Source organism: Pteropus alecto, unplaced genomic scaffold (assembly GCF_000325575.1).
Source record: "Pteropus alecto unplaced genomic scaffold, ASM32557v1 scaffold43, whole genome shotgun sequence".
Taxonomy (NCBI): domain Eukaryota; kingdom Metazoa; phylum Chordata; class Mammalia; order Chiroptera; family Pteropodidae; genus Pteropus; species Pteropus alecto.
In genome coordinates, this window is record NW_006435764.1 from 6,045,535 (window position 1) to 6,056,199 (window position 10,665).

The window sequence follows — 10,665 nt, forward strand, 5'->3', positions numbered from 1 at the left end:
CCCTGGCACTGCCCGCTGGGATGTTGCCCTCCCCTGCCTCTCCTTCTCTCTCTTTCCTTTCTGCATTAGCTAAGAGGTGGGCAGTGGTGTTCCAACTTGCTCTCTCTGGAACGGTCACCAGATCAGGGTCTCAGCGTGCCTTCCAGTCAGAGAGAGTACATTTGACAGGGCTGAGGAGGACACAGCGTGCAAGGCAGTCCCAGCCTTCAAGATGCCTGAGCAGATGGCAGATACCTGGGAGAGGAAGCCAGCTGTAGACACGGGCTCCGCTAGTGCTCTACCCAGCTCTGCCTTGTGGCTTCTGCCTGTGCCTCTCCAGGTGTAAGATGTGGCCCCTCTGGGTCCCTGGGCAGCCACAGAAAGCCTCCCCACACCCCGCTCATGGGCAGGAAGAAGGAGGGGGGCTTAAAGCCCAGTGTTCTAAATAGAGAAGGATTTTCGTCCTGTGAGACAGCGAGACATCAGACTGATTTTACTAGACCATTTTTTCCCCCTCCATATCCCTAGAGGAATTGGTTTAAAGCATTTTACTAAGTTACTGAGTTGGGATTCGCTGTGGAATATGTTCGGTATTGGTGTGTGTTATCAGCAGTAGGAAGGCCATTGTGAGGTTCCTCTCAGACGTGCTGGGCGCGGGCTCCAAGGGCGGTGGCCGCCGGATGGATGGAAAAGGAGTGGACTTCTCCTCCTCGAGGTCCCACCCATCCGTCATTGCCAAGGTCCCATGTCTCCCTGTCCAGTACCGGAAGTCGGAGCAGGGCAGTGTGTTCCAGGCTCCCCGCCACTTCTCTCCACTCCCTTTGCTGACCACGTGGAAAGCAGGTGTTTCCCTCTCGGAAAGACAGAGCCAACAGAAACCAGCGGTCCTGGGCCCTCAGCAGCCTCTGGAGACAACAGCCGCTGGAGGCGCATGTGCATTAGAGTTGCTAATTACGTCCTTCCATTCCCTGCGCCCCCCACACCCACCTGGCCCATCCTGACTTTTTCCCCACGGTCCCTAATGCCACGGTCCCTAATGCGTGCAGGAAAGACAAGGAAGGGCCTGTGGAGACCGAAAGCAGTCAGGATGAAGCCCCGGCTCTGCGAGAGACTCCTGGGAATCACTACAGTGGTCTTGGGCTGCACTTCCCTGTTGTGCTAATCTCCTGAGTGACTTTAAAGATAACGTTCACCTGTGTCAGCAGAGAAAGTGACTTGCACATGCAGCGTTCATTCCTGAGTGCCACCTGTGTGACAAAGGGCGATTCAAAGGGCATCTGGGGCCGGCAGGGCTGGTACCCTGGGCTCACAGGCTGCTGGCTGCCTATACCGTCACGTCAGGGTCTTCCATGGTGAGTCCTCAGTGGCCGCGATGGGAGGCACACTTAGGCGGAAGCCCCAGGCCGGAGGCAGGAACCCAGCCAGTGCACTCCCTGCCATTGACACTGTGAGCCGAACTGGGACTTTTGTGTCAGTTTCCCCCTTGGAAGTCACGGCAGCAGCAGGGAAGTGTCATTTAAAATTGGACGAGGAGACCAGAGCCCGGCCAGCCTTGTGCCTGGCTTTCTCCTGACCAGTGCCATCGGAATCCACTCCATGTCATTGTCATAGCCGCTGCACCCCTGAGGAAGCTACTGCTTTTCAGATGAGGAAATAGAGGCTTAGCAAAGTTGTGTAATTAGCCTAAGATGACACAGGCGGGCGAGCATGTGTCCGCACTAGGATTGGAGCCCAGCAGAGGCTGCACTCAAACCGCACTGCGCTGAGAGAGAGCGCTCTGGGGTGAGGGAGCCCCCGAGGGCTTGGATCAGACAAGTCGTAGTCCCCCCTTAGGTCATTACTGTGCAGGGCTTCTCAGCTTTTCTGAGATGCTTCTCCATTGGCCAGAGCTCAGAAATGGACCGACATCTGGAGCTCTGAACAATGCTGGGATCGTCTTCCTTTTCCCTCTTCTCTGCTTCCAGACAGAAACTGCCCCTCCGGCTGTCCGGGGATAGGTACTGGGCACCCTGGCCAAGGCTGGCTGGTCTCGTGGGTTCTCACTCACCCTGCAGCTGACTGTCCCTGGTTCCTAGGCTCCATCGAGGACCAGGCGCTGGCCTGATCCCTGAGAGGTAGGGCATCTCCGGCCCAGACCCGGAGCCCTCTGACCTAGGGGTGTCCCTTCTGGCCGATCCTTATGCTGAGCACCTCCTGAAATGCCCCGCCCATAAAAGCCCCCAGGCCAGTGTTTCAGCAGGGTTATTCAGCCCATAGAACGCTCTATGAGGTTGCCTGAAAGCCTTGTGCAAGCTGAGTGCTGCGTGCCTCCTGGCTCCCCAGCTTCCAGAGCTCAGCTAATGATGGAAGCTCCCAGTCCCAGACCAGTACTTTAGGGGCCGGGAGCCACACCGGTCAAACAGGGTAGCGGGACATCCTCCTGTTCTTGCCAAGGGTCACAGGGTGCCATGTGGAAAGCTCTTGCCCTGGCGCCTGGTGCACAGTTAAGTATTCTGCAAACGTCAGCTGACCAAAAATGAAGACGCTGGAAAATCTAGGAATTCCCAGACTTTAATGAGGAAGACCTTTTTCTAACTAGCATCCCAAGGAGCTGGAAGATGGGGAAGCACTGACTCAGCGGGGTTTCCCTTCAGATTCCAGCTCTTCCTGTGGGCACAGCTACCTCCTGAAAGCCTTCCCCTCATCACCACCCTCTGCACCCCCCCGCCCCCATCCCCCAGTCCAACCAACAGCTTTTGGCCCGAGCCCTCATGGGAGTGCCGCCAGCTTTGCCAAGGGGAGTGGGCGGCTCCTCCCTCGGAGGGCTGGTACCAGCCGGTGCGGGCGCTTGGCACCTGTTCCCAGGCTGGCAGCACGGCGGCCGGCTGGGTAGCAGCTGGCCCGCGCGCCTGCAAATGTTTGGTTTAATTTGGGGTACGAGGCATTCTTCACACATTAGAAGTGGTCGTTGCCCACCTACCCATCCGAATCTGAGCTTCTTGAGTCCAGACTACAAATCTTGTGCGTAAATACTAGTTAACATTTACCAAGTGCTTATAGCGTGCCAGGTGCTCACTCGATGCTCACAGCAGCTCTGTGAGGAGGAAACTGAGGCTCAGAGAGGGCACGTGGCTTGCTAGGGTCACACCGCTGCTTGTTGAGTAGGTTGAGGATTTAAATGGGAGCCTGAGTCCAGAAGCCATCTGTCTTCTCTGGGGGCCCTCCTGTCCTTTGTTTCGTTGCTCGTTAGGTCAGATTTATTGAGGTCTAGTTATATGTAGTAAAACTCACCCCTTTTCAGTGTACAGCTCCCTGAAGCAGTCATGTGACCACCTCCACGGCCAAGATACAGTGTCTTTCCATCACCCAGGAGAGTTCCCTGCACCCCCTTTTAGTCACTCCTGGTCCCAGACAACGCACGGATCTGATACTTGTCCCTAAAGTTTCGCCTTCGTCAGATCGTCCTGAATGGAATCATACAGTGTGAGCCTGTCTTGCCTATTTTCCCTTAGCTTGCGCTTTTGCGGTTCATCATGTATTGAGAGTGTCGTTGGTTCATTCCTTTTGTGGCTGTGCTGTCCCGTCCTGTGGATGCATCATTTGTTATCCATTCGCCTGTTGGAGGATGTTTGGGGTTCCACTTTGGGCAGTTTTGAGTAAAGCTGCTGTATTTTTGTACAGCGTGAATTTTGATTTCTTAATGTCTCTAGGATAAACACCGAGGTGTTGGGAGCCCCTTCCTCCTAACCGCCGTGCCGCGCTGGGGAGCCTTCCCTTCCCTAGGAACTTTAGCTGCAGGGAGCTCGGCGCAAGTCCTCACGGTGTCGATTCTCAGCTCTGTAACCTCTGCTTTGCCCGCCTGGGCCCAGCACGAGCTGGAAGCACATGCGATGGAGAACCATGGCAAGAAACACCCAGGCCCACGCGGCTTGAATGGCAGGAAACAGAAGGCGATTGGAGACAAACCCTCTATTGTTCATGTTCTAGAAACTTTTGGAATGTATGAAGCAGCTTTCCCCCCAGCTGGTGGAACTACCTGCGTCTGCAGGGTGCTAGGGTAGGGCGAGGAGGCATCGCACCTCCTGCCTCTGCACCTTGGTGCCAGGTGGCAGGAAGCATGACTCTCATCAGGAAGGCAGACCCCGTGAGGCAGCACCTGAGAGGCAGAAGGGGCCCAGAGGGACTTGGGAATGGAGCCAGCGGAGCCAGCGGAGCCAGCGTGAGAGGCGCGCTTTGGCCTCCTTGCCGAGCTCACTTCCCAGAGGCTGAGCACAGCCTGCTGGGGTCAGCCCTCCTGCTGAGCAGAGGGGGGGGGGGGAAAAAAACGCAGCTTGTGGGCCTCGCCCTTCCGCGTGAGAGGAGTTGGGGGGGGGTGTGTCAAATGCACATAAGACTTAACCATTTTAAGTGTACGTTTCTGTAGCATTAAGTGCATTCACATTGTACAGCGATCACTACCGTCCATCTCTACAACTGGTTCCGTCTTCCCAAACTGAAACTCTGTCTCCGTTGAACACTGGTGACCTCCCGTTCCCCGTCGTCCAGCTTCTGATGACCACCATTCTGTTTTCTCTCTCTGTGGATTTGACTTGTCTAGGGACCTCCTGTAAGTGGAATCCTGCAGTATTTAAATGTCCTTTGTGACTGGCTTATTCTATTTTTCCCTAATATCTTCAAGGTCCCAGAACTTTCTCAGCCAGGGCTTGTCCTTTATCAGAGATGGCCTGGCGTTCGCTCGCACTGCAGAGCCGGCCTTGTCTTTCCAGCTCACCCCTCACCCTGCCGCCTGTGTCCTTCATGCGTGACCGGTGCCAGTGCTCTGACTGCCACCCGGCCCGAGGCGGACGAAGCTACAGCTCGACGCTCCCACCTCTGGGTGGAGGCAGTTTTCTTTTTCACCAAGGACACCATGACTTCCCACTTCTGCTGCAGAACTGCTGTGCGTTAGGTGATGTCTGATACCTGATTCCGTGGCTGAATGCACCTGTTACTGAGGCTGACCTCTAGCGTGTTCCAAAGGCTGAAGGTTCACTGCCTTGGGCAGCACTGGGGACTAGGGGGCGGGGGGTTGGCAAGCTCATCCCTGTACTTGTCTGTCACCTGCCACAGAGCTCCAGGCTGAATGGTGCCTGTGGCTGCCTGCATGGACCTGATTGATGCTCTCGGTGCTGCAGCTGCGGGTCTAGCCCTTGGTGCCTATTGAGAGACCATCTCTCAGGCCGAGTGAGGCAGTGATGGGTTAGGACACTGGGTGGGCCTGGCGGTGGCTACTACCGCCTAGTTGTACGTGGTCACATACCTACAATGATATCACACATGCCTGAGTGTTGGGACCTTTTTCGTGACCTGTGGGTGTACTTGGCCAGCCATTGTGTCTCCTTCACCAAAAGTGTGAGTGTTTTCCATAATAAACAGGAAATTTCATTCACCTGCAAAAAAAATGGGCTTAGCTCTATTGGCTCTGAGTTGAGGTGTTGGCGAGTGACTGGGTGTGCGGGAGGGGTGGGGGCACTGGGCTCTGGCTGGGGCTTGGGGCCCTGCAGGCAGTGACCCTGGTGCCTCGTTCCCTTTCCCCGTCATGCTCTTGGCCCCCACCATTGGGAGAGGGGGGAGCGAGGCCACGTTGGGTGGGGCGACCTCAGCTCCCCACGCTGTCCTCACTCCTGGGCCAAAGCTAACTTGGGCTCGAGCCCAGCCCATCAGGGCGCCCCTGTTCCCAGCGCCTTGGTTTGGCATCGCTGCCTCCCCCGCTGTGTGACTCTGTGGTCATTTGAACTTTTGTCAGCCTGAGGACTGTTTGACAAGGGGAGATGTTGGGCCTCGTTTTTGCTGAGAGGGAGCCGCTCGCTGTTCAGTCCTGAGTCATCGCTTTTTCAGTGCTGACCTGCCGTTCCTAGAGCCGGCCATAAAAGGCAGAGGCGGCATGGCCCCCTTAGGCCCTGCAGACTGCGAAGCCTGTGCCCTGCTTCCCTCAGCCTCCTCCTCAGCCCTCCTTTCTGGTGTCTTGATGATGGCTTTGTTCTAGGTGGTCCCTTTGGGGCTCTAGGATCCAGCTGCATGGTGTCCAGGGGCATCGGAGGCTTGTACTTCAGAACCAGCAGCTCGTGAGGGTGGCTGGCGACTGTCACAGGAATGGCCTGGCACTTGCCCTGCCACACTGAGCATGGGGAACCTGGTAGCCGGCCATTTCCGAACAGCTGCCCCAACCTCCAGAAGGCTGATTGCTCTTTTGCACAGGCTGAAGTTCAGAGCTGCAGAGGCTTTGCTGCCTGCAGCTGCACCTCGCCTCCACCCTGTTAAGGGACCCTGGCCGGTCAAAGGGCTGATTCCTTCTGGCCTGAGCGTCCTGCCCGCCCCCCCGGTGCGGTGGGGCGAGAGAAGGTTGCTCATCGCTGCCCTGGAGAGGCCGCCATGCCAAGTGGACAGAGCAGTGGATTTAGGGGGTTCCTTAAGTTTGCCACAAGGACAGAAGCCGGCCTCTGGCCTGAGAGCCAGGCCCAACATTTGTCGCTCTTAGTTCCTGAGCATGACGCAGTCCCAGGCTGCTCGTCCCTCGTTGCAGTGGGCCCTGTCACTCCTCCGTCACCTGCGCTTGCCCCGCTCACCCGAGTCGTTGCAGCGCCCAGCCCTGTGCTGGGAGCCCGCACGTCACCTCGTAAGGCCCTCCCGCGATCTCACGGGGAGGGATTGGTTTTTAAATTTTTTTACAGATGAGGAATGTGTAACTCAGAAGTTAAGAACTTAAGGTCACAGAGTCAGTGGCTGGAGCCAGGAGTTGAGTCCAGAGCTATCTTATTTAAAAACCTGTGTGCTCTGAGCGCCCAAGTGTGGGGAGAGGCTGAGAACCCTGTGGCTTCAGGCACTCAGGCAACTCTGAAGCACATTTGAATATGGGGGGGCCTGGCAGCCAGAATGTTTATGTAACCAGGCGGGGCTTTGCCCCAGGCACACCCCGCAGTGTTAACTGTTTACCTTAAAGCCCTGGTGAGGGGCCAGCGGATGGGAGAACAGAGGAGGCAGGAGGAAGCAGGGGACTGTGGACTTGCATTCAGCCCCGGGGCCTGGCAGGCTGGGGAGCAGCCAAGTCCCACTGTGTGAAATACTCTGCAGGTTCCTTTTGAGGGGGACGAGAGGGCTGCCTTTCCTCCTCAGGGCACTGTAGGTTGCTCTGGGCTTTTTTTTACAGTTTGTTCTTTTTGTTGGTCTCCATCTCTACCTGCTTTTCTGTTCCCGCATTCTAAAGTAGTGGTCCCCAACCTCTTTGGCACCAGGGACCGGGGCTCCTATGAGAATCTAATGCCTGATGATCTGAGGCGGAGCTGAGGCGGTGATGCTGGCGCTGGGGAGCGGCTGCAAATACAGATGAATCTTCGCTCGCTCACCTGCCGCTCACCTCCTGCTGTGCAGCCTAGTTCCTAACAGGCCATGGACTGGTACTGGTCCATCACCCAGGGGTTGGGGACCCCTGGCCAAGGTGGGGAGTACAAGCAAGGTCAGTTTGGCCAGTTCTGGGCTGCGTCCTCGGCTCTTCTTTCTGGAGTGTCTTCTTTGGCTTATTCTTGGGGGCTGGACTGCCCTCTGGCAAGCACTTAGTGGTTCCTTAGAGGGTTGGCCTACATTTAGGTGGCTGGTGGGTGCAGGCAGAAACCAAGGAGACAAGGAGTCTTGCCCAGAATCACACACAGAGGAGATGGCAGCACAGGGGCTGGGGCCTAGGCTTGAGTCCCAGGGGCTCTTAGGCAGTGGTTGCCACGTGGGTTCTTGCCCTCTTCTTAGGAATCCTAAAAGGTAAGGAACAGTTTTCACTTCTTTAGGGGCAGTGGAAGAATTGGAAACATTTTGAAGAGGCATAGTTGTAAACAGGATACAAATCAACCCACCAGTACAGAACCCCCAAACTCTACTGGCTTCACTCAGATATCAGATGGTTTCTGTGAAAAAATAACAGTCCACGGCCGTCCTGGCCATGCAGGCTTCATCTCTGAGCCCAAGGTAGCTGCTCCAGCTCTTGTCATCACGTGCGCATTCTTCAGGAAGAGAACAGACAAAGGGCTCATACTCCTTGTTCATTTCCGCTGCCAAAAAGCTGGGGGGTCATGAATTCAGCTGAAACCAGACAGTTCTGTTATTAAAAGAAGAATTCCAGTTAGCAGTCTCTGCCACCAATGGGCCTTAATTGGTTGGTGGGAACCAGCAGTGAGGGGAGCAAAGAGCTGGAGTTCAGTGCAGCTGCTTCGTTTTAGGGAAGTATTCGCGACCTAGAGGGGAGAAGTGGTTTGCCGTACTTCATGGCCTCATTGTAGAGCAGAGGTCAGCAGACTTTCTATGGGGGTCAGAGAGTTAACATTTTTGGCTTTGAAAGCCCTACGGTCTCTGTCGCAACAACTGAACTCTGCCATTGTGGACAAAAGCAGCCACAGAGGAACAGTACAGCTGAGGGGGGCTGCCGTCTGGTATAACTTTATAGAAGCAGGTGATGGGTCAGATTTGGCCCCCGAGCTGTAGCTTGCCAGCCGGCCATAGAGAATGAGATTCCTACAGAGCCGGTAGCAGCCGCAGGTAGTATTGCCATTATTCGTTGTCACAGCTGTGCCGGGGCATCCGGGTGCCAGCTGGCAGCACCCTAGGCCTGTCCTCACTATGCGGCGCTGAGCCATGCTGCTGGGGTCTGCTCGCTCCTGCCGTGGTCTGACCCAGTTTAGAGCTTGGGCTTTGTGACTTCTTTTGCATCATTTATTTTCTAAGCACCTCTTAATGCCAGGTGCTGCATGAGTGAGGGCACAGAAATGGGGGGACCCTGCCCCCCTTGTGAGTACATTCTGGAAATTTAAATGACTCCATGTGGAGAGGTACCAGGCCAAGTCAGGGCCGCCTGGCCCCTGGGGCCCCTGAGCTCACCCTTCCCATCCCACAGGGTACGACTTCGCGGCTGTCCTGGAGTGGTTTGCCGAGCGCGTGGACCGCATCATCCTGCTCTTCGATGCCCACAAGCTGGACATCTCCGACGAGTTCTCGGAAGTCATTAAGGCCCTCAAGAACCACGAGGACAAGATCCGCGTGGTGCTGAACAAGGCTGACCAGATCGAAACCCAGCAGCTGATGCGGGTGTATGGGGCCCTCATGTGGTCCCTGGGGAAGATCATCAACACCCCTGAGGTGGTCCGGGTCTATATCGGCTCCTTCTGGTCCCACCCGCTCCTCATCCCCGACAACCGCAAGCTCTTCGAGGCCGAGGAGCAGGACCTCTTCAAAGACATCCAGTCTCTGCCCCGGAACGCCGCCCTCAGGAAGCTCAATGACCTGATCAAGAGGGCGCGTCTGGCCAAGGTAGAATGGTGGGCGAGGGGTGCGAGGCCTGCTGCCGGGCGGGGCGCAGGGGTTGCTGGGACTGCCACTGGGGCCTCGGGATCGGGATGCCCAGAACTCACCCTGCAGACCCCCGGCCATTCCCATATTGCACGGTGTCCGAACCAGTCCTCTCAGCACCTATGGGTGCGGCCTTTCTTTAACTAAGATTCTTCTTGATGCACATAAACCTCAAAGCGGAAGGTACCACCGAACCCATGGGCAGCCTAGGGAGTGGAAGTGGGTGGGGCACGGCCCGAGGCCTTGTGGGCGTCCCTTCCCAGTTCTGTTGAGCACTGGCCCGCGTGCGGGGAAGAGCAGAACACGTAAGGAAGAATAAAGCACGATTTATTTGTATCGTCTTAGGGTGAGCACGAGCTGCTACAGAAGCAGACGACTGGGGAGCTATCCAGGTGGGGTGGGCCAGGCCGGGGCGCTTCTGGTGGGAGCTGATGCTTAAGCCAGGACAGAAGGGAGCTCGTGGAGAGACGTAGTGTGAGCCTGTGGGCCCAGAGAGAACGCTGGATCCCCAGAGGCCTCGTAAAACCGTCCCTAGCCCTCTGTGGAAGCTCAGGGCCTGCTGGCACCTGCTGGCAGCATCCGAATTGCTTAAGAGTTTGGGATCTCAGTGCCTCGCTGTGTACTTTAGTGAGACCCTGGCGTGCCTGGGGCTGGGAAATGAAGATTAATGCCTCCAGTGGACCCTTCAGACACAGAGGAACAGAACACGTTCCCTGAGGACATCTGATTTTAAATACTCCTGAGTCTTGAGCCTGCTGGTGTAAGTCCTCAGCCTGGGTCAGTGCACATGTGAGGGTCATGGACCCTCGTGGCACAGAGCTCAGCCGTCAGCCTGGGCTGGACAGTCATGGTGGCCGGCAGAGGCCCTTGCGCATCACCTATCCAGTGGCAAAATGGCCATTGGAGAGCAGGGGTGGTGTGCAGAGGAGTGGAAAGGCATTTTGTAGGTGTTATGGCTTCAGCAGAGGCAGTCCTGTGGCCAGTGAAATAGTCACCCTGGGCTCCTGAGTGTCACAGGACTGAGGAACGGCACTTCTCTTCAGACAGCAGTCTCTGTCCTGAGACACCCAAGAGGAGCTCCAAGAGCCATCCCTCCAGGGAGCTGGCCGCCTGTGTGTAGCCTTGAGGCGTTGAGAACGCTGTGGACAGAACACAGTGATCCAGGGCGCCCCACACTGTCTTGAGGCCTGGAGTCCGATAGCGCTTAGCCTTAGTAATAAGAACTGACCCTTCATCTTTGACCACTGGGCTGTGTCTCCACCCTGGTTACCCAGAGTGCTCCTGGATCAGCAGATTGGAGCTTGCTAGAAGGAAAGTTCTCAGGCCCCACCTCTGCCCTGC

The 10,665-nt window shown here is 56.4% G+C and overlaps 1 protein-coding gene across 1 annotated transcript in view; it reads left to right on the top strand.

Moving 5' to 3' along the window:
* EHD1 (EH domain containing 1) overlaps positions 1-10,665 on the top strand; it is a 20,107-nt gene that overhangs the window by 5,638 nt on the left and 3,804 nt on the right. Inside the window, exon 3 of the mRNA XM_006911134.2 lies at positions 8,873-9,285. Coding sequence (XP_006911196.1) covers positions 8,873-9,285 — 413 coding nt within the window. The remainder of the gene's footprint in view (positions 1-8,872; positions 9,286-10,665) is intronic.